A 27,627-nucleotide genomic window follows, 5' to 3' on the forward strand; every position below is an offset into this window, starting at 1 on the left:
GCCTTACATAAATGTTATAGAGGTGCAAAAATGACATGTGTGGGAATAGTTTTGAGACTGTTAGATCTCTGCATGTTCTTTTAAGGGAAGGCATCAAAACCCAACTGCTACTAAATTTAAGGCATGGTCACACTATTACTTGGATAACCTATTTAGATTCTGTGGAAGAAACAGGAACTTAAGAAGATTAGACAATGCATGTAATTTTCATTCACGAACTAAGGATACTTTACCACAGGGCTTGAAGTAAGTGTAATGGAAATAGGGTTCTTTTGGTGACAGGAGAAGGTTTTTCAATGATATGATATATGATAGTGAAATGATAGTGCACTATATAGTGAAAAAACAAGAAAATCTGTTCATCAGAAAAATCTAAAAAAGTCTAGACCAACTGTGATGGATTCATAAGAATACCTACATATGGCTTGGATTACTACCACAAGGCCTCACTAATTAAAATGGGATGACTTAAAAATGACAACCATTGCAACTTTGTAGGTCAGTGTACTTTATTCATAACTCTCATATAGCATACAATATCATATGTATTAATGTAAAGTGTACACCATGCTCTTCAATACCCATCTTTCCTGACATCTCTTTTATGACGTCTCTTTCATGTAAACAGGGCTGCAGCATAACAACAACCTACTTTCCATGTAGTGGGTAACTTTGATTTCAGGCAATAAAATTAGAGAAGTGTCTGTGGGCCAGTTTCTTGAAGAATGGCTAGTGATCAGGCTTAAGCCCAATTAGTCCTATAGACTAGGGCTTACAATGTCACATCATAAATCATGATAAATCAATAAAGTGGATCCACATTGGTAGGGCTAGCCTACCGGCATAGAAAACCTGACCACTAGCCAAGCGTCGAGAAATTGGACCTACCTGTCTAACAGTAACAGATATATTAGTGTGAATAATTCTAATGCCAGGTTACTGATTTTGTAGTTGGTTCCGCAACTGTTACATGTCACACTGATGAATGTTATCAATATTAAAAGTACAGCCCTGCATATAAATCTAATCTAAATAAAATATCACATAAAAAACAATTATTTCAGATAAACCCATATATCTATGGCTAATCACATGATCTTAAAAAAATAACTTTCAAACTTTCAAAAGGCAATGATTTGAATAAGTCAGCTGTCCATTCACATTAAAATTGCTTCATCTGCAGCACTTTCAGTCTGTTAAACTATCATATCTTATCTCTGTTGATAAAATCTTCCTACCAATGATAAAATCTGTGTATTTCTATAAATATTTACACATCTTTCTACATTAATCACTTATAAAAAACACATAAAAGTATATATATTTTAAGCATAATCATACATAATTTACATACATTTGAGTATTGTAATACATATTCTTAAAAAATCTAACCTTATCCAGATACAAAGGTTGGCTAAACTATGGCAAGCGGACATGTGATGCACCTAAAGACCTCATAAAAGGTTTGTATTGCCCCTTAAAGTTCCAAAGTCAGGGTCGGTTGGTTGGTAAATCTTATTTTTCAGAGGAGTCAGAAGCAAGAAGTCACCGACACCTGAAGGGTGTGACTGTCCCAAACCCACTGAACACAATAAAGTAAAATCAAAAATGCAAGTTCACCACAAAATTCAATGGTAAACAATGATTTTTAGCATTTTGACAATTTCATACCAAATGTATGAAAATTTAAACCCTATATTTGTCCAGATTTGTGGGTTGGTCTAAAAAAGGCAAGATTAACTTTTTCTGTAGGCCTATAAAAGAAACACAACAATAAAATTTAAAATTGTAGGAGTAAAAAAGTAACAATACTAAAATATATACGAGTTCGCATTTTCATCAATTCCTATATATGCATACGCATATAACATCTATTTCTTTGGTCCTGTTATAATACATACTCTCACCAACATGGAAAGGCACAACATTGGGAACAAATGTATTGCAGTCAAGAAAAATGAGCCATTTGTCATGGAAAATAAATTTTCATTTATAAAAAAAAATAATATCCAAATATGCTGAAACATCCATCAAAATGGGCTGTTCTATTTAGATTTTGGAATTGTAAACAAATTCAACAGTTTAATCTTCCACAGAGGGTGTGTTGATTTTAAATGGAACAGCCCATTGGAGTGATGGTTTCTGAGATGATTATTATGTTGCTGAAAATGAAGAAGAATGTGACCATTTCTTCTGTCCAAAATTCAAACCCAATTCTATAATTGAAGACTGAATTAAAAAGTTTGCGTCTGACATCAGTGCAAAGGAGTGGCGAGATTGGTTACTGACCTGCGCAGTATGGCATTTTTGGTCTGGTTGACTGGACGTCATACGCAAACTATAGAAAAATTAACAAATTTGTGTACATCGTGGAACATTCAACTATACTTGTGACTCCGCGACTAATCATGCTAATACACAAGCGTACAACGCTACTCTGCGCGTCCATTATGCGAGGTTATCTGCGTACAACAGCGTACTACGCACAGCCACGCAAAGAGTATGTTCCACGATGTACACAAATTAAATATTTTTTCTATAGTCTTTTTAATTCAGTCTTCAATTCTAGTGACAACAAATGAATCATCTGGATAGACCACATTATATATATATGAATGGTAGAAAGTACCAGAAACCACTCTATCATAAAAAGTATCAACTATATTTGATATCGCCAAAAGATTTGAAATACACTTCCTATAATTGTCACACACAAACCATTATTGGTGATTCCTAGAACAAAGGAATGTTAAAATTACAAAACATGCATTATGTTCAACTTTATATTAAGATTAAAAAACATATCTCAAACTATTTGAGACAAGATTAGGTACTTAGTTTGATTGTTATATATGACATAATATGATCCAATCTGACCAAAGTTGGCAATAATGAATTTGAAATACAGAAAAAATGGGGAGCAAAAATAATGAAAAACATGAGTAAATGGAAATGGACATTACAAGAGTTCATAACTTTGCAACCATATTGTGTTGTCTCGTTCCCAGCCTCCGTCACTAAACAAACCGTCTGGCGACAACCAATGATTAAACGATCGCCGATTGGTTTTCATTTGGCTATGGAACTATATGGCTGCTGAATTAGAATGCAACTTACGTAACTGACACTATACCCTGGCACTATACATCGTATTTTGTAGATATCGCAAACGCAAAATGTACGCTAGCTTGCAGCCAACGAGGCACCAATCATCTGATATCGCCTTTCATGTCAGCGAATCGCAGCGCGTACTCACATACATTGTGTTGATTTATATCACCGCATGGCTGTCCACCATAACTGCTACATGCGCTGAACCATTTTTAACAGTTTTTTACTGAGCTGATGTTCAGCCAATCAGAAAAGATGTACTATGAGGTTGTCGCCAGACAGTTTGTTTAGTGAAGAAGAAGCTTTTTACTGAGTTGATGTTCAGCCAATCAGAAAAGATGTACTATGAGGTTTTCGCCAGACAGTTTGTTTAGTGACGAAGGAGCACAATTCGGTTAGGACTGAGACTACCAATTGCGCTAGGGATGTGGAAATGTCAACAACAGCAAGCTTACCTGCTGGGCAAGTCAATAATGGTAATAACTCAAATTTTTAAAATGGGAGACTTTGGTCCGATTGGATCAGATTGAATCATACTTAGTATACATATTCCAATAATTATTACATTATTGTTAAAAAACTGGCATAATCTATAATACAAAACAAAGATGAATACAAACTTAAACTGGTTTACAGTAGAAAAAGAAGAGTAGAAGACTATCCTAAAAAACTTGTGGATTTCAAAATATTATGAATATTTTAATTTGTTTTCAAAGTAATGAAAGAATTATTTCAACTTTTGCTAGATCACTTGGCTCTTCAACTGATTTAAAGCAAAACATGTTATTCCAACAAAACTGAATATTGTTTTAACCTCAACACTATACTACAAAATTTTGCACTCACATGGAACATTTTTGCTGGGCCTATAAGCAACTTCAGCATGATGGAGGAGCTTTGATGACATGCTGTCTACAAATATTTCTAATATGATGTCAATATCAAGAAGTGTCAGCAAGAAATCACTGTACCAACACCACCTGAAGATGCTAATCGACCTAGCCAGAAAGTTCCAGGTGTTTGTCAAATTGTTGAGGTTAATACTCTAAAATTGTAATTGATCTATTTTATCAATTATTAAAAAACTCCTAAAACAGGTTTACTCACTGGCTCCGTTACATATTCTAAAATATTTAAAACTTAAGAATAAACAGAAAGACATAATAGTAGGGATGACCACTGTTAATACAGTTTCCACTAGAACGATTGTTCATTTACTGTGTGCGTGCACTCACACACGTATTGTCTGTGGAGAAAGTGATCGATACAAGAAATCCCAGGCCTGTTAAATGGCGCACATACTTGTTTTGATCCAAATGTGGGCCTATATCAGGGTGTTTCAAGAAATTCCTGATTCCACCAGAAAACATTAACCAAACTTTTTCCTGTTTGGTCAGTAAATAGAGAGGACCTTCCATCATGAAGAGATCAACTTTTTTAATGAAAAATTTAATGAGATGAGAACTACAACAGGTTGAAGTGACACCATTCCGTGCATCAGGTGTTCAAACGCAATTATCTCCGAATTTGGAGTGAATCAGACAAGCAAACTTACATACTCATAAAATTTAACTATTTTTGAAGACAAAATGTGCAGGATGTTAAGAAATTTAAGAATGTTTAAGCCTACATGACCCATCTCAAATCTTTTACTTCCCCATGCACTACTCACTACCTAGTCTGTGTTACAGACCGTGTACCTATATCCATAGGGAGAGAAACTACTGGGAACCACACACTCTAGGAAACCATAGTGGGCACATGCACACACAGTGTATTGCTCAATGTAGTAAAGATAACCTTTGAGTTGGAGCAAATTTCTCAAAATCGGTAGTGATTAATGTTACCAAACTTATGCCATGATGAAATATAATAATTTTTGAAGATAAAATGTGCTGACCTTAAAAGATTGAACAATGTTTAAGACTACCGCTATTCATTTGAAATAATGCACTTATTGTTCATCTCCTCTATGGAGATATTTTCCATGGCGGCCATCTATGATCATGCTTGAGGTTTCACCAAACAAACCATGGGTTTTGAGGTCTTATATTTTTTGTTGTATGTCAACAAAATCGATTAAATTTTCAGGATGATCTTATTTTCATGTTGTTATAAGCAAATATAATGTTCCAGATAACGCTAGTTAATAAATACATTAAGAAAAAGTACCTTAAAGTTGCACTTTCTGTTAGTATTCCTTTTGGACTTTAACTTTTTAACATGTTCTAGCAGCCCTATATAAAACCGTGACACTCGAAAGGCCATATCTCTGGAATGAAACGTCCGATTAAGATTATTTAAACGCCAAAATGTTTCTTTCATCAATTCCAAGCCAATAAGTTAGGTCTGAATCAATTTAAATGTACTTCAATTTTTAGTGGACATGCCTAATAATAGTGTAAGTAAAACACAACACAAGTTAATACAGTTTAAACTCCAAAAGATACCGCATGCGATTCTGGCTTTCCTTGTAGACTAGGTATTCGCTTTGGGAGAAGTTGCTGTTATTGAATTTAGATTGAGCAATTGGCTTTCCCTGAGGCACCACTACTTTTTTCCCATCAATCTTCATGGTAGTGTCTTGTTTAGGATCTGAAAGTAAACAAATACACAAACAAAAGACATAAAATATGTTTGTAACTTTTTGTAATAATTTTATATATCAATTTAAGAAGATGGCCAAAATGCTTGACCCTAGCCAAAGACTAGACTGCTGCCCTCATTCGTCAAATGTCTGGGTTAGCGACTGAGAAAACTATATGGAAAAAAAGTGCCAGACTTCCCCGAGAGTGCGCAGTTGCGACGAAATTGACTTTTTGACCGAGTTTGTTTTAGAACTTCAGAATGCTATCTTGTCACAACGGCATGGTTCACGGGCGCTGCTAGTCAGTTGCACTATGGCACACAATCAAAGTTGTGAGAGAATATTTCCATGAGCCACAACCCGAGCTGTAAGTTATTCAGTCGTCACTACAAAGCATAACACAAGTACATGCGCAGAGTAGACGACTGATGGAGTTATTCAGTCGTCACTACAAAGCATAACACAAGTACATGCGCAGAGTAGACGACTGATGGAGTTATTCAGTCGTCACTACAAAGCATAACACAAGTACATGCGCAGTGTAGACGACTGATGGAGTTATTCAGTCGTCACTACAAAGCATAACACAAGTACATGCGCAGTGTAGACAACTGATGGAGTTATTCAGTGGTCACTACAAAGCATAACACAAGTACATGCGCAGTGTAGACGACTGATGGAGTTATTCAGTCGTCACTACAAAGCATAACACAAGTACATGCGCAGTGTAGACGACTGATGGAGTTATTCAGTCGTCACTACAAAGCATAACACAAGTACATGCGCAGAGTAGACGACTGATGGAGTTATTCAGTCGTCACTACAAAGCATAACACAAGTACATGCGCAGTGTAGACAACTGATGGAGTTATTCAGTGGTCACTACAAAGCATAACACAAGTACATGCGCAGTGTAGACGACTGATCAGTCTGCCGCCTGGACAACCAATTCTTTAGAAATGCTTAGTCGCGCTAAAAGTCGATCGATACATGTAAAAATCAGCACAATTCAGAGATACACCTTTTTGCTATGAAATTAATTTTCTCGGTCAAATATAAAGCAATATTTTTTTTCTTCAGTAATGTCAGTTAAAAACTTGGTGCTTGGATATACATTTTTTTAAAATCCTGGTGTTAAAATTAAGCATCAAATTGTGTCTTTTAGTGTGATATTTTGATTTTTATAGGCCTTGAATTAAGCCTCACGAGCTTTTTTACGGAATTCATGTTTTAGCGTCTCAAACTAACATAGTTTGCTAAAGAAAGATATTTCCCACCTCTGTAAAGCACATCGTGTGGGTCTATATGTTCTAGCTTTGTCAGAATTTCCGCTTTTGTTTTACCCTTTTTCCATTCATGCTCAGAAAATGTCAAACTAAGTAAAAGTAGGCAATGGTGAGTACTTTTATCTCGAGAGCAACCAGCAGAAATAGTCGATATTTCCTTTGTTGTTATCCAGGTCAATTATTCATTGAAAGCAAATTGTCCGACCAGCGATTAAATCCCCAATTGGGTGTTCTGGTTAAACATGATCAGTAGGAGCGCTATAGGTCTGGGAATTTCTTTGCTATATTGAAGTTCTGGCAACACTATAGCCATGCCGGTATTCCTATTAAACCCAGGGATATCGATCCACAATGCTAGTACTAGCCTTTAGATTTCACGTGTTGATTTAGAAATTTTTTCAGCCGACAGTGAAAGATGGTGAAATCAAAACGGAAATTCTGACAAAACTATGCTATATAGCTCACGGTGATGTGCTTTAGAAAGTTGGGGAAAATCCTTCATTAGCGAACTATATTACTTTGAAAAGCTAAAAGGTTGATCCAAGAAAAAGCTCATGGGCGAGCTGAAGCCTATAAAAATCAAATATCTTACACTAAATGACTGAATTTCAGGCCTAAGTTTAACACCAGAATTTAAAAAAAAATCAGTATCAAGCATTATAGTTTTTCCAGCCATTTACTGAAAAAATGAAAATTATTGCTTTTCATTTGGCTGAGAAAAAAAATTTTACACTGAAAAGGTGTAACTCAAAATTTTGCTCATTTCAACACCAATTTCGATCGTTTGTATTGCCTCATTAAATGACTGAGTGAGCCTTGCAGAACAAAAGAATCGGTTGTGCAGGTAGCTGACTGTGATGGGAGTTATTCAGTCGTCACTACAAAGCATAACACAAGTACATGCGCAGTGTAGACGACTGATGGAGTTATTCAGTCGTCACTACAAAGCATAACACAAGTACATGCGCAGTGTAGACGACTGATGGAGTTATTCAGTCGTCACTACAAAGCATAACACAAGTACATGCGCAGTGTAGACGACTGATGGAGTTATTCAGTGGTCACTACAAAGCATAACACAAGTACATGCGCAGTGTAGACGACTGATGGAGTTATTCAGTGGTCACTACAAAGCATAACACAAGTACATGCGCAGTGTAGACGACTGATGGAGTTATTCAGTGGTCACTACAAAGCATAACACAAGTACATGCGCAGTGTAGACAACTGATGGAGTTATTCAGTCGTCACTACAAAGCATAACACAAGTACATGCGCAGTGTAGACGACTGATGGAGTTATTCAGTTGTCACTACAAAGCATGATGGAGGTAGTCTAGCCGATGACAATGCTTACCTGGTTCAGTACGTCCCTTGGCTATGATGCAATCAAAGCCCTTGGGTGCAGCTCTCAGACTACCATTGTCCATCTTGATGTGATGTTCTTTTCCTAAAGCCACTTCATTCAAAAAACATTATTCCTGTTCCATTGTTTGTGCATCCAACTACATACGACAAATGAAAAAAGAAAACATTGATCAATTCATAAAATCTTTGAGATTGGGTAGGATTATTCTGTTTCAGTCATGATGTCACCTAGCTATCATTTTGAAAAGATGATTTCCAGGAGAGGGCACTGACATGTAAAGGTGGTACGGGTTTGTGCAGCTGTCAAGGGCCCTTTTTTTAGGCCCTCCAGCAGTTCCAAAGACCATCAGTTTGGGATCAGTTTACAGTTCATTAGCTACAAGTTGTAGCTGTTAAGCCAAAATTTGAAAAAAATTATTTTCATCTCTCCCAATTCACTAAACACAAAAACATTTTACAATTTCAGTTCATAAGCCCTCATTTTTGCCAGGAAATCAGTTCTCAATTCCCAAAGTTTGTCTTTCATTGCTGTACAGTGTACACCCCTACCAAAATTCAAGTTAAGTGACCCTTGGGGAGGGTTTTAAAGCGACAGGTGTTTTATTCAATAGCCACAAACCGCCTCTGCCAGTGAATGGATTATATCCGGTGATGTTAAGAGGTGACAGCCTCGCTAAAGCCAAGAACAAGTGATAATGGTTTTATGGGGTGCATACCATAAATGAGCTCCACAAAGAAACTTGCACTCTCCTCTCTAGGACAAAATGTAACAAAATTTGAGACATGCATCTTCCTTTGAGTCCATTTGAAATTGCACATAGTTGTATATTTGTCTCAGTAATGTCATTTTGGGAGTGAGTGATCAGGACAACTTCAAAATTTATCCCTACATGCCACCATGCAATGACTCATATGTTCTTTTTCTACTACATACCTTTTTATGAGGTGGATGTCTCGTTTAATCAGTTTGTCAATCATTAGATCATACCTAAATTGGATTTAGGATTTTTAATGGTTTTTATCTTACCATATCCTGCAGACTTGCTATGTTCAGAAGCAAAATAAATGCCTCGTCCAACGCGCCCACCAGAGTGAGGCATGATGCGCAGTCCTGATTTCAAGATGGCTGCTACCACGGCAACATTGGTTCCATGCCACAGCAAACGACGGTTGTCAATAGCCTCATGGGTGGAGAAGCGTTTATCCTGGAAAAATCAAGCAAACATAATAGTAACAATTCAAAAACAATTTTGATGTTACTGCTTCTAAATTGTTGTTCTTAAGTTTAATTTTGCAGACGTTAGATCATGAGATTTGACGATTGTCGACAATGAAAATTGACAATGTCAATAAACCCAAAAACTGTGTGTCATGTTTTCAATATTGCTGTGTATCATACAAATTTATAAATATAAATCCTGAAAATTTACCTGTCCCGTACATGGTAATTAAACTGACAAAAATTGGTGAAATCAGGAATTTTCATGATAACAACAAGTATCTGTGAATTGTAATATTTCATTGATTTCTCACCTCTCCTTCTCTATCACAAGTCCATACATTGAGCAGCTTAGGTTCTCTCCATCCTGATTTAGTTGCTTTCACATACTTATCAATGACCTGAAAGTAAAAATAAAAGTAAGTTTAGTAACTATAGATGAGTTGACCTCAATGTTTATCAACAAAGGCAAGGGACTGGTATATCGATATTGTTGAGTGAACCCCATGCAACTATTTCACTGTTCAATAGCCTTATTGTGATATAGCGGGAGTTTTAAAAACACAAGCCCTGAACAAAATATGATGCGCGCACATACTGCCAGGCATAAAACAATGGAAATTGTGATGATGCATGCGCATACTGTCAGGCATTGACGTCAGATGTCAACTCATCTATACAACGGAATTTCTTCTGTACATATAACACATGCAAGTCATACACCATCCACACATTTACGGTAAGGAATATCATTTAGGGATAGTATTGGTGTTAATAAGAAGATGTAACAGTTTTGATAAAATAGTTATTCAAAGAAATGTTCTTAAATTTCAATTACCTTGTACTCAACCGCCTTAGGGCTGACATGCTCCAGTTTACATTTCAGGAGATCGTAATTGACATCCAAAGGATGAGGAACCTCTCCACCGGCAGGCTGCAGGTAAAAGAAAGAAAAAAAGCGCAGAAAAAAAAAATGAAGAGCATTCTATTAAGTGGTTTATCTAGGATTCAGGACCCTGGATATCATGCTGGCCAATCGGATGGGGTCTAGGAGCCATCCTAGGTATTCAACATTTTGAACAGCATTTTGACATATTTTGCCATCCGCTTTTTTTTGTTATATCCCTGGGGCTGCGCACACGCCCTCTGCACCCCCTGCATACATAAAAGTCATTGTTTGTATGGATAGAAACCTTAAACATTGACCAAAGTGTAAAATGATATCCTCAATTGGGTTGATTTTTGGTATTGAATCATGATTTTTAAGTTTTTATGATTCAGCAAACTTATAAATGTTTTTATCAATTCCTTCAATTAAGGTGGTTCGAAAGGCAAGGTTTAGGGAAATCATGAATTCCAACATTTTTGCAAATATCTCCAAAACCTTTCATGATACAATCTCAAGTGAGTTTGTGCTTATGTAGGGATATGTTGGCCATGTTATGAAGGTAATAAAACCGTTGCCATGGTAACCAAGCAGTCGCTATTGGCTTCTGACCAATCACATTAAAAGTTGGTTTTTCCTGTTTTTTCATAAATCACTTCATTTTTCCCAATAGAAGTATACTCACATGTTGAGTCATGTTCCTGCACACCTCCACTGATTTTCCCGTAAAAAAATCCCAGTGGAGGGGGGGTCAAAGTGAAATCTTCGTTTTTTGGCCACAGATTCCATATTACTTAAAAAACTTTTACGGGAAAATCAGTGGAGGGGTGCAGGAACATGACTCAAAATGTGAGTATACTTCTATTGGGAAAAATGAAGTGATTTGAAAAACCAACTTTTAATGTGATTGGTCAGAAGCCAATAGCGACTGCTTGGTTACCATGGCAACGGTTTTATTACCTTCATAACATGGCCAGCATATCCCTACATAAGCACAAACTCACTTGAGATTGTATCATGAAAGGTTTTGGAGATATTTGCAAAAATGTTGGAATTCATGATTTCCCTAAACCTTGCCTTTCAAACCACCTTAAATGTGACCCAATCTGATCTAATTTTAAAAATTGAGTTACTACCATTACTAACTTGCTCAGTACATGCAATTACTGATGTTGAATACTTGGTGGCAAAGTCATAAACCTTTTATATGTCCATTTTCTTATGTTTTTTCTCCTTACTTTTTTGCCTATATCCCCATTTCATTATTGCCAACTTTAGCCTGATTGGACCAGATCTGGCCACAAATACAACCTTAATAACACAAACATTTTTTTTTTTTTTTTTTTTTTTTTTAAATTAGTTGTTATTATTACATTATTATTGTTATTTGACTGTGTTACCTTCTTTGCTTTCTTGTCCTTCTCTTTCTGCATACTTTGAGCTACTTCAATGTCAGCCAACACCTGTGGGCAAAAACAAATATAAATAAGCAAAATGAAGACAGTAAATTTGACCTTGATGACCTGGAAAAAATGTTGCTCACAGTGGTGGTGGTGGACAAGCAAAATTACTGTCTTTGAAAAATTACTGTCTTTGAAGATGATAGAATCTTTGTTTGAAATGATAGGCCACAACAATCCCAATTTCTAGCTAAGACAAAAAATATTTATCATACATTTGACCTTTTTTGTTCATTTACATGATTGTATATTTCAAAAATCTGAACAGGCCTTGCTTTTCATAGTGGAAGCAAAAAACAGTGATAGCCCCTACATGTATTATTAAATCTGCACAGTCTGCAGGTTGGATCATGATAATGAGAGCAATGACGATCCTCATAATAAAATATGTAAACAGGGACTAGAGTATGTGCATGGGTGTTAAATTGAAAACATTTTGTACGATTTTGTAGTAAAATATTTAGCAAGCATACCATAAGAACTTGACAGTTAGCATATGTGCTTACTATCAAGCGCTTCTGAAAACATGAAATTGTACCATAGTCCGGCGCTTTACCAACTGAGCTAATGGGGTTGAAACACAAATTTGCAGGTTTACTTGTTTTTATATAACTATGTGTATTGATGATTTTCTCAAAACCCTTTACAGTTTTGGGGATGGGGCTCTTCATGTTTGCATGTTTGAAAAGCGCTCGATAGTAACTATCAAGTTTTTTGCAGTATTTCAGCTTAGTGGTTGAAATGATTTCAAACTCACCAGTAACATATCCATCTTCATCCTGACGGTCTCATCCGAGTCGATGGTTGGTGGTATTTTACGACCAAATGAATGTGGAATAAGGGTGTAGAATTTGGAAGTCAACTGTGCCAGATGAGACTTTGGTTTTTTCTTCTTCAGAGCCTCCTCAATCTCTTCAAGGGCTTCAAAGCCTTTGGCAATCTGGCCCTTGCTTAATTTACCAAGGGGCATTTTCTTAACATCTGTGGGAAAATAAAGAGTATTTTGAATTGTTAACTTTATAGTGGTCATAACACTCTTAATTAAAATTAACAAGATTGATTAAGAATGTGTGTAGAATTTGTAAGCTGCAGAACGATACAAAACGTATGTAAAAAGAAATGAATGATTGAAGGGAATTTGTTGCAATTTAAAGAGTTGTAATTAAATAGTTCTGTCTTTAAAGATACCACACAGATGCGCGCAAAAAACAGCTGCTTCGATATGTGGTCATTACTGACTGCACTATAGTATTCGGCAAGGTCCTTCAGCAGTGCCGACTGCTCTTCCTGATCACTGCATACAAAGTCACGTCTGGGTTGCAATCCTACACAGCTTGTTCAGTGAATGTGACAATATGATTCAATTAGCCAATCAGAACCCCACTTGCGTGTTTACGCTGCAAACAACACCAAACTGTAAGACTGTTAAAGGACCTTGCCAAATACTATAGGCAAAATCACTACAATTGTCCGAGTTTACCTGTATGAAACTTCCCAGAAATGAGAATGGAGTGACATAGGACGCAGTAACTGTTACAATCCGTAAAGTGAACCAAGGCCCTTATGGACTATAATAAATCACTAAGTTTAACTTTCTTCACGCGGGTGTCGACTGCAGACGACATGTTTCAAAAACATGACCATATTTGGAATCAGCTTGAAAAATGCATTAAAATGAGTACAAACAAGCCTAGTATTGGTGTTATATCCTTTAGTCGGGGTTTAACTATTCCGGCTAAGGAACTATTTAGTGGACAAAAGACCTCAATCAAAACGACAACAACCAGCCATTTTAGTAGCACATGTCAAAAGCAATTTATTGAGGGCCAAAGGTCACAAGGCAAAAGGTCACTTAATTAATGGGAGACGAGCTCTGTGTAGTAGCCCAAAGGTAAACAAGAACAGCTGACTTTCGGTCGCTGATGATTAGATGATTAATATACTACACTCCTCCTCTCTTACATTGAGTGTACTTTAGCCTTTTACAGAGACTGGGGGACTCAACTCTGGGAAATGTTATGTTAATGTTAAATGTATGTCATTTGTTACATGTGACATTTACAGCATAATAAGAATCTACATCAATAAACATAACCCTTTTTGGTCAATAAAAATGCATCTTTAAAACTGCAATCTGAGTCTTGTTTTAAGTTCTGAGTTCAATGTCTCCAAATGCTTGACTGAGTAGATATCATTTGTGCTTTTCTGTTTTAATAACAACTGGAACCAACTTAGTCAACTAAGGTTCACAGATCTAGTTTCTTTGGTGCTCCGCAATGCCTAGGGCGGATTTCTGCGCGCTGGTATTTCGCGAGGTGGTGAGGTGCGAGGTGGTGTATCGCGAAGTGGTGTGTCGCGAGATAGTGTGACGCGAGACGGTGGTGGCGTAATAGGGGCATTGGGTGCACTCGGCGGTTGCAGTGGGTTTGGCACTGGTGCAGTTGCTGTAGGTTGTGGTACTAGTGGAATTGGGAGTTCCACAGGGATGTCCATTGGGTCCACTCTTTCATTTGGCGAGTGAACACTACCACTAATAAGGTGATCAATATGCACATGTCGCAACTGACCTTGTACGCGAACCATGTATGACACAGGACCAAGACGTTGCATAACTACTCCTGGTTTCCATTTATCGCTTCCTCTGAAACTGCGAACCATAACGGAGTCTCCTGGCGAAATTCTCGTATTTCCTTCCCACGATCTTTAGTAGCTTCCTGCTGACCTTGCATGCGTGCTGTTAAACTAGGTTTAACCATTGACAAACGCGTGCGTGGTTGGCGCTGAGAAATAGTTCTGCTGGTGTATGTCCTGTAGTGGCATGTGGCGTATTATGGTATGAGAACAAAAATTTGCAATTCTGTGTGACATTGGCAAATTGCTGTGTTCCTCAAAACTGCGCTTTAGAGAGTACTTGACTGACTGAACCATACGTTCCGCAGCTCCGTTTGTAGCTGGGTGATATGGTGGACTTGTAACATGGTTTATATTGTTCATGCGCAAGAAAGTTTCAAATTGTCTGACACAAGCTGTGGTCCGTTATCAGACACAATGACTTTAGGTAACCCATAGGCTGCAAACCAAAGTCTCAGTTTGTTGCATAACTGGGTTGACGTTGTGGATGACATGGGGAAAACTTCAGGCCACTTAGCATGTGCCTCGGCGATAATCAAGCAGTCCTGACCACGCAATTCCGCAAAATCAATGTGTACACGCCCATTGGAGCAGTTGACCACCTCAAGTTTGGGACTGTGTAGCTTGTGGTTGCTTTCTTACACTAAGACAAATTTGGCAGTTCTGTACCATATCATGAATGTCATTATCAAGTCTGGGCCACCAAACATAACTTCTGGCCAGGCTTTTAGTCTTACAAATTCCTTGGTGTCCATCATGCAATTCACACAAAATACGCTTCCGTAAAGCGTTGGGAATAATAACACGTCTGCCCCATAGCAAACAATTGTCTTCCACTGAAATTTCTAACTTGCGGTGGAAGTAGGGCTCAAGCAATTTGTCTACATTTGCTGGCCAGTGTCCATGTAGAGTAAAGTCTAATACTTTAGACAGAATAGGGTCCTTTTTCGTTGCTTGTGCAATCTCACCACTTGTGACGGGTAACTCATCAACATGCGACACAGCGTAAATGGCTTCTTCAATATGGTGGGTGAAGTCTGCGGTACTAGGCACTGGTAATCTAGACAGCGCATCCGCGTTTGCATGGTTGTGTGTGTTGCGATATTCAATCTCATATTGATGAGCAGATAAAATTATATTAACGCTGTAAACGCTGCTTGCGCAAGTGGAGGAATCCCATTTTGGGTCCCAAAATTGTCACTAACGGTTTGTGATCAGTAATCAAAGTAAACTTCCTACCGTATATGTACGAGTGAAACTTTCGGACTCAAAAATCAACCCTAAGGCCTCTTTTTCAAGTTGGGAGTAATTTTGCTCTGCTTTACGTGGCGTCTTGCGACGCAAAAGCGACAGGGCGTTCTTCTCCATTTGGCATTATGTGAGACAGAACCGCTCCTACTCCATAAGGAGATGCGTCTGCTGCTAAGCGCAATGGCTTATTTACATCATAGTGGGCTAGTACTTGACGGCAGATGCCAGTGTGGCTTTTGCTTGTTCAAACGCTGCCTTGCACTCTGCACTCCAGTTCCATACTACAGAAGCCTTGAGCAGCTCATTCAATGGCTTTAGCATTGTTGATAAGTTAGATAAAAATCTGGAATAGTACTGAAGCATACCCAAGAAACTGCGCAACTCAGATACGTTCTTGGGTTCTGGGGCATTGATAATTGCAGTGACTTTGTTGGGTGTTGGATGGAGACCATTTGCATCGATAAGATGTCCCAAGTACTGGACTTGTGGCTGGAAAAACTCACACTTCGAAACCTTCAACCGTAAGCCATGTGTCTCCAACTGTTCCAATACTTGGTCCAACCGACTCAAATGCTCTTCCTCCGTACTTCCCGTGATCAAAATATCATCCAAATAGCACAAAACCCCATCTATTCCTTGTAATACTTGCTCCATGGCTGCCTGGAATATGGATGGCGCTTGCTTGCTATACCATAAGGCAATCTGGTATACTGAAATAAGCCCATGTGTGTACTTATTGTTACATACTGACGAGAATTTTCATCCAATATCATTTGTTGATATGCTTGAGAAAGATCCAATTTAGTAAACAAGGTACCCCCTGCAAGTGCTGCAAACAAATCCTGAGGGTTGGGGAGTGGGTATTTTTCAACATACAAAGCATCATTTAGTCCCACCTTAAAATCCCCACAGATTCTAATTGACCCATCACTCTTTACTACAGGTACCACTGGTGATGCCCACTCACTGTGTGTTACTGGTACTATAATACCTTCTTTTTGTAGGCGCTCATACTCTTGTTCAACTTTCTCCTTTAAAGCATACGGTACAGGGCTAGCTTTCCTGAATTTGGGTACTGAGTTCTCTTTAACATACAAGGATGCTTTAATGTGTTTCATGGTGCCAAGACCTGACTTGAATATAGGCCCATGTTTAGACAACACTGTGTCCAACTCTGAAACATGCATAATATTTGCAACAAACAAATTCTCCCAATTCAATCTTATGAATTGTAACCAATTTCTACCCAATAATGCAGGTTGACCATGCTCAACTTTGGCCACAACTAAAGGCAAAACATATTTTTGCTCCTCATAGCACACTTCAACCATTGCCTCACCCAAAAGGGGCAGTGGTTCTCCAGAATAAGTTTTGAGACCATCTTGTGGCGGTGTCAATGTGACATGTCCAAATTTGTCACGGAACAGAGTTTCTGGAATGATAGTTTTAGCAGAACCGGTATCCACTTCCATCTGTACTGGTGTGCCAGCAATATTCATCATAACAACAATTGGTTTTGTTGATTTCTTTGTATCAACATGGCCAACACGCTCAACATCAACATGGTACAACCCTAATGTGTCAAAATCCTGCATCATGTTACATGTACCTGCGCTTTGTTGACATGGACATGCGGTATGCACTTCTTGACTAGCATTTCCAGCTACCTGTACATTACCATGATTACTGACATTTTGACAACTATTTACATTTGACTCATGACTATGTGATTGCGATTCATCAACATAATGTGTATGACCTGATTGACCTTTCTTCTGACGGCATACCTTAGCCAAATGTCCTTGTTGTTTACAAAAATTACACTTATACTGTCTGTATTTACAGTCTGAGGGTGTATGACCTTGCTTTCCACATCTGTAGCATGTAGACGAACTGTTACTTTGACTATTTGGTTTACGGTTACTACTAGCACCGTTACTGGATTTATTATAATTTTGGTGTCTACGTCTACTACCCCCTACATAGTTAGTTACACTTGTACTACTACTACTGGTATTAAACCGCTACGCACCCTGTTTAGCTGCTTCCGCTGCGTCATGCGCTGTATCTAGGGCCATTTGAAAAGTCAGATCTTTTACTGTAAGTAATTTGCGCTGAGTATGAATATCACGGAGACCACACACCAAACGATCGCGTAGTGCTTCATTTAGGAAGTTACCGAATTCACACTTATAACTAAGCCTTTTTAGTTCAGCAGCAAAATCGTTCACACTCTCACCCCCCTTCTGGTCACGTTGCCAAAACTCAAATCTCTCAGCTATTATCGCTGGTTTTGGGTTAAAGTGTTCCACTAAGACCTGCTTTAATTGTGTATACGTTTTGTCCTCTATCTTATCAGGCGCTACCTGTGTTTTCAGCAACTTGAAAGTTTCATGATCGACGTGCGTGATCAGATGTGACTTCTTGTTTTCTGTAATCCCGTTAAGCTGCAAAATAGTGTTCCAACCTTTCCGCGTAAGTTTCAAAATCCTCCGCAGTTTTGTTGAAAATCGGGATATCTCCAAGTGCACGTTGGGCAGCCATCTCGTCATGCCAGTGTTATATCCTTTAGTCGGGTTTAACTATTCCGCTAAGGAACTATTTAGTGGACAAAAGACCTCAATCAAAACGACAACAACCAGCCATTTTAGTAGCACATGTCAAAAGCAATTTATTGAGGGCCAAAGGTCACAAGGCAAAAGGTCACTTAATTAATGGGAGACGAGCTCTGTGTAGTAGCCCAAAGGTAAACAAGAACAGCTGACTTTCGGTCGCTGATGATTAGATGATTAATATACTACAATTGGTTCTTTAGTTCTTAAGATAGCTCTTGATATTTTGAGAAAATATTTCAAAACTTCAACTTTTTCTGTTGAAGCGCATGGCTAGCAATTAGCAGAGCATTAAATATTGAAAATGACGCTTACCAAGTTCAAATTTTGTCATCTGTTCTTTGAACATGTCATTATCAAAGATGAGTTTCATTAGCTTTTGAGTGGGTGTATCTAGTGTACAGGCTGCAACTTTTTGGCTGACTGGGATCCCAGAATCAGTTTCATCCAATGCTTCCAACTGTTAACAGAAGAGAAATGTAAAGTAAGCTGAGCATCCTAGTGGTGTAGCCAGAACCTTTTCAGAGAGGGTGGGGGGGGGGGGGGGGAAGGGGACAAGGCACCTTTCATACTTTAATGTGGCTTAGAATGTTTTGGTTGACATGTCTTTAAATAAATGATACAAAATTACCACCTAAACATACACATATGTAAAACACAATGAAAGGGAAGGAGTCTGGTGTTGATACAGATTTGATTCTGATTCGAGGTATTGGTAGAAAATGTGCCAACATTCTTTTGTTTCTATTGTTTGCAGCTATTAACCCTTTAATAAATGACTTATACTTCATCATGGTATTTGTGTTAAAAAACGTACATGTAGCATTTTTGAAGGCTTAGTTAGCAAAGTAAAAAACGTTAAATTAAGAAATAAAGAGTAATGCATTATCCTTTACACCCAAATAATGTGTCTGAGGCAGTAAAAACATAAATAATGGGCGAGGCGCAGCCGAACCCATTATTTAAACGTTTTTACTGCCAAGGACACATTATTTGCATGTTTTAAGGATAATGCTGCACCCTTTATTTCTATTCTATTACCAGAAAATAGTGTGATTTAAAGAGAAAATAACATTTTTGGAACAAATATTTGAAGTTGTTTACTTCGAGGTGAAGCGCGTACGCGCAAGTGACAGCGCTTATCACATAAGCAAACGTAATGCTGTGCGTAGAATGTGTTACGGCGCTTGACCCATTATTGCAGGATAATGGGCTCTCCACGTGACGTGTATTAACAAATCACAGTGCACGATTTTGAATAATGCGTCGTAAGACTAATTAATAGAATTGAATATATTTGATATTAAGACTCATTTCCCTTCATCATGTCATATGATGTTGGAAATTATTTTCACCAAATTCCCAGCCCATACTATACTTTATAAAGACAGACTGTGTACAGCGATGTACATGTAGGAGACATCCACGACACTAGCCTAGTCCAGTCCATAATTATCCTAATGTTAATCGACCCGATGCTTGCTGGTTGTTTGAATGTAGCTTGCGCTTTGTGAGTCCATGAATGGTGCAGCAGTTTGAACTTAAGAGGACTTGACTTTTGGTTTTGAACTTCATTAATTGCCAGTCAATTTTTAGAGCAGTTTGAAGTGCATGTTAAATGAAAACAAGATGTTAGTTTGTTGCCAAATTCCTCACCTTTTTAACTGTCTCTGCAATTTCCTCTTCATCACCATCTTCTACCTCAATAAGCGTATATTTACCAGCTGCTGGCACAAAATTGTCTCTATTCTCCCACTTATTCTTGGTTTTGTCAGTAAACTTCTTGCCAAAAGCTTTCTTACCATCATCAGGGTCACCAAATTGATCCAATTTGTTGGCTCCAGGTTCTCCCTGTGTGTGAGACAATGGCACAATAGAAGTGTTACAGTTTTTTGTGGGGATATTGGACTGATATTTTCAGAATTACAGAACTTGATGATGTTGCAAATACATGTAGCTAAATAAACATTTAATACCAAATGAAAAAGTTCAAACAACATATCAAAATCTTTTAATATAATAATAACTTAGTCTCAGTCTTTGATATGCTCATTTTCATGATATGAGTATTATGTTGGTCTGTGACAGAATTTGGGTGGTTACTAGTAGTTATAGGATAGGAGTATAGTGTCATTTCATATGAACATCATTAATTTTAATCTAAAATGCCGGAAGATGGTACCATTACAATTATAGCTAATACAACCAGTGTTTATACAAAAAAATAATTAAAAACAGAACAAAACAAAAACATGTAAAATACAAAAATCATTTATATTTTCATATAGAAAGTATCCATATTAAAAAAAAATCATTTTGGTATTTTACATGTTTTTAATTTCCCCTATTAGTATTAGAAAAAACTTTTGAAATGTGTGCATACAGGACTACAAAACCAAACATTCATATAAAAAGGATACACTTACAAGTCTCTTTTTTCTAGCTAGGAATAAATACTAGACTCATCGCAAGTGGAGGTCACTTCAAATCAACCCAAGTCACATGGTTTAGGAATACAGAGAACATTAAACCATGTGACTTGATGATTTGATGACTCGAGATGAGTCTGGTATGTATTCCTAGCTAGTATTAGTATATAAAAAGAGATATGGATGTACATGTATGTGGAAACCTTATGAGGCTAAACACTGACAATTTACTGTATTGTTTGTAATAAACGCCCTGGGGGCGTTGCATTTTTTCCAAAAGGGGGCGTTTATTGAAGGTGAATTGTCAGTGAAAAAAATCATTAAAATCGGGTTAAATTTCCTGATGGGGCTCCTGTAGAAAAGAGTGATTTACGGCTATACTAATGGCGACGCCCATGGAAAATATCATTTTCGTGGTAAATACATCAAAATTACACCCATAAGTACTTCATAAAGCAAGAATCTAGTGAAATTCTACCATAATTAGGCAATGGAATGGATGGAAGTGTGAGTCATAACAGGTTTTGTCCATGCAATTTACCGATCGTCCCTGACAAGAATGAGTGACTGATGCCAGTTTTAAGCTTACTCACACGATATAGCATGGAATTTTTGTCAATTTTTCACAGAAAAATTGGAGGGGGGCATTTATTAGAGGGGGAGCAACCGGAGCGTTTATTACAAACAATACGGTATGTGGTTAAATAATCAATAGGAAGTCATGCACCCACAATACCAGTTTTATTTCAGTTTGCTAAGTATTTCAATATTTCAATACTGCTAGTTGCTTCCCACTGCCCATCTGACAGTATCTGATGGATTAATCTTAAACAAAATATATTCTTAAACATCCAAAATATTTTGTAATTATAAATGTAAAAAGCACATCATAAATTGTGTGAAAATTAATTCCCAGTGAAATACTTAGTATTACAACAGGTGAATTGGCAGCTTGACCTGATGCTGATCAATACCATCCACAGACCATGGGTAATATTACCATAGCAACCACTAACAAATATATACAAAATGGGAGTACACACAATATTAATTGCCAATACATGTGGGGCTGAATACAGCAAAGGATGTGTTTTACTTGCTTGACTTGCATATTGACATTGGCTTGACATGTATATTGACATTGTAATAGTAAAATGTATCAAACATAGTACTGGTACATTGTACACATTATTTCATTTCACTTGACATTATCAATTAGAAAATGCAATATAATTTTTGGAGATCATTTTAGCTTTTCAGTGCCTTATTAGTTTAGGGCTTGTGAACATAGGTGGTGGAACTGGGAAGGAAGGTGGCAATAACCACCAAAATGTTTTTAAAAAATATTGGTGACTGTTAGTCTGTTAAGACCTCAGGCAAGTGAGCACCTAGACTAATGACTTTGGTTCCCGAAGTGAAGCAGACACTGCATAGCAACAATTTTGACAACGACACAAACCCAGACGGGAACAAGTTCCACTTGACTCGGCCAATAACGGTGCAGCAATGTATTATAATAATGATGAAGAAAGGTGTGGCAGTGGCAGCACCAGGAACTTTTTTCCATCGAAGGGGTGAGCCTGGGGAGGCAATGGGGGGGGGGGTGAAATTTGGGGAGCTAAAATACATACGCCTATATAGTTTGGCATTGTTAGCCTCAAATAGTATAGTGGTTGTTGTTTTTTTGCAGATTTTTTTTGTCCTGACTAGGAAGCAACCAGAACTTGTATGATGTCAACTCCCCTAAACAAAGAACTTATATGTATGCAACAAAATACAACGCAAACACACAACCTTGGATACAATAATTAAAATACTAGCCAATCATGAGTGAGTTGGCAAGATTTACATCCGCGTACACGAACAATGAAATAAAAGTTTTACTGTACATGAATCTACTTACCACTCTACCCCATCTTGTCCACAAATAGAACCTTGCACCAGCTTGCAGTAACTGGATTACATAATATTTGTTGTTGTTTTGTGAGATGTTAGTTTGATTAAGCATGCAGTCAAAGTCTTCATAAACCTGTTGAAATCAAAGACACAGAATGTACAATGTAAAACCCTATTTGGGAATATGCAGGGTGTAAGTGAGGGATGCAACAGTTGCAACCACAGCACAACAGTGTCAAAAGGTTCACTTTTTGATTGATTTGGAAATGTTCCAACTTCCAAGTAGATTCAATTTATTTAAAAGCAGTGGCGTAGATTTCTTTTTGACATTGGGGGGGATGGAGTTTGAAAAAAATTCTCGAAGTATAGTCAATCCAGCACCTTTTAGCGACATAATAAGTTTATGTTACAAATGCGCGCGAAATGCGCGCAAAATTTTGCTATTTTGAAGCTAAACTGATTAAATATGGTGTAAAAGTAGAATAAATTCGCGGGAAGCGCGCGAAAATTTGTATTTTGGGGGCTAAAATGATCAAATATGAGGTTAATTTGATCAGAAACCCATTATCAGGCGTCAACATTGGGGGGATGATTGTATGGACCATCCCCCTTGCAAAATATTGGGGGATTTATCCCCCATCCCCCGGATCTACGCCTATGTTTAAAAGCTAGTATGTCAAAAAAGGTCCACCTCTTTTCACCCTAAAGTGCAAAAAAATTATACTTTTACCCAAATATACCAAAAAGTTAATTTGAATTAGTTGTTTTGCTTGTCAACTTTTTAAAACCTGTTTAATTTTATTTTGGGGCAACATTTTTGACAGAATTTTTTGATCAAAAATCAGCACCTCCCTCAAATAAATCCTGGATATAACCCTAGGTTTATGTGATACATAACAATATTATGATAAGTACAATAACTGGGACCAAATTATTATTTTTTTTGAATCCCAGCAGTATTAGAAATACATCTGTGTGTATAAAACATTTCACGGGCCATTCAGGCTCTTCTCAAAATGGACTACCTCTTATCAGTTTTTATGGGTCAAAATCATTTTTGTACAAAATTTAGCATATCTTCTGATTATTTACAAGGAGTGTTAAAAAGAGGCTAACATTTTCAAGGGCTATTTGGGCCTTATGTCTGAAAATCTTTAAGAAATATACTGGTACACAGCAGGGCAAGCCATATTTCTACCACTGTCTCCTTGCTTGTTTATTTTTTGAGAGCGAGAATCAGATACCAGAAACCAAAAGTTAACCTTAATACATTGACACAACTTTAAGGGGGTACTACACCCCTGGCCAATTTTGTGCCTATTTTTGCATTTTTCTTCAAAATTATAGCGCATTGGTGACAAGTAAGATATATGTGGGCAAGGACTACAACTACTGCACTGAAAATTCAGCACCTCAAGGCAAGTAGTTATTGATTTATTGATCAAATACATTGTACTGGTTTCCCTCATTTTTGACTGTAACTCCACAATTGTTGTCTGTGCTGATATAAAATTTCCAGTGCAGTAGTTGTAGTCCTTGCCCCTATAATATGCATATATCTTACTTGTCACCAATGCGCTATAATTTTGAGAAAAATGCAAAATAGGCACAAAATTGGGCAGGGTGTAGTACCCCTTAACACAATTTTAACAATGCCAAGCAGAATATGGACTCCACCTCGTACTTACCGATGCAAACGTTAATGGACAATGGGAATCCACTTTAGCTGCTGTCTTTTTCTTTCCTGCATCTGCTGCCTTCAAAGCAGCCATCTTGGATTTGACATCATCTCCAGCAGCCTGTGAATCAATTACTTTGGCTTTCTTCCCTCCAGCTTTGGCCTTGGTGCCTGCTTTTCTTTTTGGTGGCATGATTGGTTTTGGTGGTTTCAGATGAGTTGATTAGTTTCTATTGTGATTGATCTGTAAACAGGAAAGAAAAAAATCCGTACAATTACCGAATAGGGTGCAACTTCCTAGACTTGAGTCCAGTCCTCTTTAACGGAGTTTAGGGTTAGGGTTTAGGGTTGGGGTAGGCCAGTCTTGTAATAAGACTAGTAGAGTTGCACTTGCACCCTATTCGGCAATCGCTCCAAAAAATCTGGCTGTTAGTTTGATAGTGTGTATAAATAGTTGATAGTTCTTCCCCTCCCCATTTGAATGAATGGTCTTTTGCATTTGTAGGTATAAAAGAGAGTAGACTACAGATTCTGCCAAAGAAGAACAGTATGTATTGTTTACATTTTGAGACCAATGCACTGTGTAAACATGGAAGTGGAATTCTGATTGGCTGAATCAATCGTCTGACATTCATAACAAATTAACAACAGACACGCATAAATCTGATTGATTGATTACGCATCAAAACATTGGTCGGCGCAAACAAAGGTCCATGTATGTCGCTCATTAACAGGGTGCTTAAGTGTCAATCTGAGCAAGGACTGCCGTTCTTCAGAAATCTTTGCGTAATGAACATTGAACACCCGGATTGAACATTTCTGAATTCGGTACCGACTGTCTTCTAGGTTTTTTTGTATGCTTTTGATCATTGAAAATTTACCTGTAAATGTGTGCCAAAAATCCCCAGCCACCCACTCCGTTGCGAATTTCGCAACCTGCCAAAAATTCCCGCAAAAATTGCTTGCCACTGCACCGGCCCTTTGCACAGTATGACGTGCTCAGACTGTCTGGGTATATACCGGGCTCGTTATGAATTCATAACCTGCCAAAAATTCCATAAAAATTGCTTGCCACCGGCCTTTTCCACAGTATGACGTGCTCAGACTGGGTATCTGGGTATATACCCTGGGCTCATATTGCACAGCCCTAAACCCCTTTTAATGTTTTTTTGAACATTGGCATGATTGGGCTACAGGCTTACACTTAGGGGTGGTGCAATAATTATGTGTACCCCGGGGTGAATTATAGGGGCAAAGATTTTTGGCAGGCCAAAAGGGGGGGCAAGCATTTTTGGCAGGTCGAAAGGGGGGTCAAGCGATTTTTGGCAGGTCGAAGGGGGGGCAAGCAATTTTGGCACAGATATTTTGGGCACCGTTTCTATATTACGCCCTAAAAAGGCGTAGGAAAACGTTACTGAACACGTTCAAATATGCAAAATTTCCTGCTTTCGCTGCTTTCCGCATTATATGTTAAGACAATTTAAGGTTTTAAATTGGGTTCCCCAAAATCTTGCATGTGTAAGGGGGGGCAAAGATTTTTGGCACGTCAAAAGGGGGGGCAAAGGTTTTTGGCACGTCGAAGGGGGGGCAAAGGTTTTTAGCACGGCCAAAGGGGGGGGGCAAGCGATTTTTGGCAGACCATTTGAGAATTCACCCCCCCCGGGGGTACACATAATTATTGCACCACCCTTACAGCCTGACAATGTCACGACATGATGGATTGACTGAAGGTGTTGATTATAAACTAATTGAATGTGTGTTTACTTCCTGATCATGTACTCTCTAGTTTCATGCAGTTACTCTTTATTTACAATACAGGAACTATACTTACTTGATCACACGTTCTAATCTAAGTCTACCTGCGATGTACGCTAGTAGTAGCCTAGTACAGTACAGGTAAAATCAAAGGCCAATTACAATAGGCAATTATACCACACACACCACACCTAGAACTGCCTTACTATAAGCTAATACCACGTACCTGACCAAAGTCTGTAGTTCACTGTCACTGCAAAACGTGTGCCTCTGCAATATATAGTGCTCTGCAGTATGCAGCCGTGTGTAAATATAAACACATGCACCTGCTATAAATAGCATTCGTGAACTCCACCAGGGCAGTAATTGATTGACTACTTGTTTCTAGAAAGTGTTTACTAAATCTTCCTATATCCAAATAAATATTTAAAATCACAAGAAAATCCTTTAGAATGGCTCTTTGATATGATTTGTAAAGGAGTTTTATTCTCAGACTTAGGCTTCAAAGTGTCTAAATCAAAAACTGCGAATGAAAATCATAACAATGTGTATAGTATACTTTTTATTTCATTTTAAAAGTACTGACTTGGAGGCCGGCTCTCGATAACTTGCCTGAACAAGCCCAGATTTTCAGCCAATCATAGAAGTACAGAGTGACGTCATACATACTGTTACGTCATAAGCATGCCTGGTCTTGTTGACTCTGTGACTAGTTTTTACAAGAATTTCTTTTAAAAAGATCAGCATCTTTAAAACGTATATCGCTATGATGATCTGGTGCACACCGACATCGCCCGGTTAATAATTAGGGCCTACATAATACAACCAGAGACACTGAAATGAATAAAAAATACCCGGGATCGATACACGTGCATATCAAAACGTTTTAGCTGTGAGAGACCCTTTGCACACTGCGACTTATTACTTCTTTCCAACACTGCTTATAGGGATCACAAGGTCAAACCCAATCTCTGTGTATGGCTCTATGCATTCTCAGATTACCATCCTTAACCTTTGGTGAAATCTCAGCATACCAACCGTGTCACTGCACGCACTGTATACAGATTGCGGAGAGACCAATATACCTGGTTCATGCAGAGGTGATGGGGGTTTTGCTTCAGAAGTTCATATACTCCTTTTATAGTTTTTTCGCTATAAGCGAGTGAGATACTTGGCAAATCAGATTCTTTATTAGATGAGAAGCTTGGAAACATCCCAAGCTTCAATTGGATAAAAGGAAGCAGGTATACAAATGGTGCCACGACGTTGTAACGTTTTGAGATAAATGGTCAAAATACATAGAAAAGCAGTAGAAAAGCTGAAAAACGCGGATCTCAGGCACAGATCGGAGCATTTGTAATACATAGGCGATGGTGAATAAAAATTATTTGCGAGTAAACAATATCATCTACATTGTTTTCGATGCGATTTTAAATTGCAGGACATTCTCATGATTGTT

At 37.9% G+C, this 27,627-nt stretch overlaps 1 protein-coding gene across 1 annotated transcript; it reads right to left on the reverse strand.

Moving 5' to 3' along the window:
• Positions 1 to 474: 474 nt before the first annotated feature.
• LOC140148281 (protein mono-ADP-ribosyltransferase PARP3-like) lies at positions 475 to 26,425 on the reverse strand. Its single transcript, XM_072170178.1, is given in 14 exon segments — positions 475 to 4,271; positions 5,505 to 5,706; positions 8,341 to 8,455; positions 8,457 to 8,488; positions 9,379 to 9,556; positions 9,885 to 9,971; positions 10,409 to 10,504; positions 11,857 to 11,919; positions 12,674 to 12,897; positions 18,726 to 18,870; positions 20,067 to 20,261; positions 22,743 to 22,868; positions 24,424 to 24,657; positions 26,395 to 26,425. Coding segments are annotated over 12 exon segments (1,617 nt in total). The 5' UTR covers positions 24,607 to 24,657; positions 26,395 to 26,425; the 3' UTR covers positions 475 to 4,271; positions 5,505 to 5,533.
• Positions 26,426 to 27,627: the final 1,202 nt, after the last annotated feature.

This window comes from Amphiura filiformis, chromosome 3, assembly GCF_039555335.1.
Source record: "Amphiura filiformis chromosome 3, Afil_fr2py, whole genome shotgun sequence".
Taxonomy (NCBI): Eukaryota; Metazoa; Echinodermata; class Ophiuroidea; order Amphilepidida; family Amphiuridae; genus Amphiura; species Amphiura filiformis.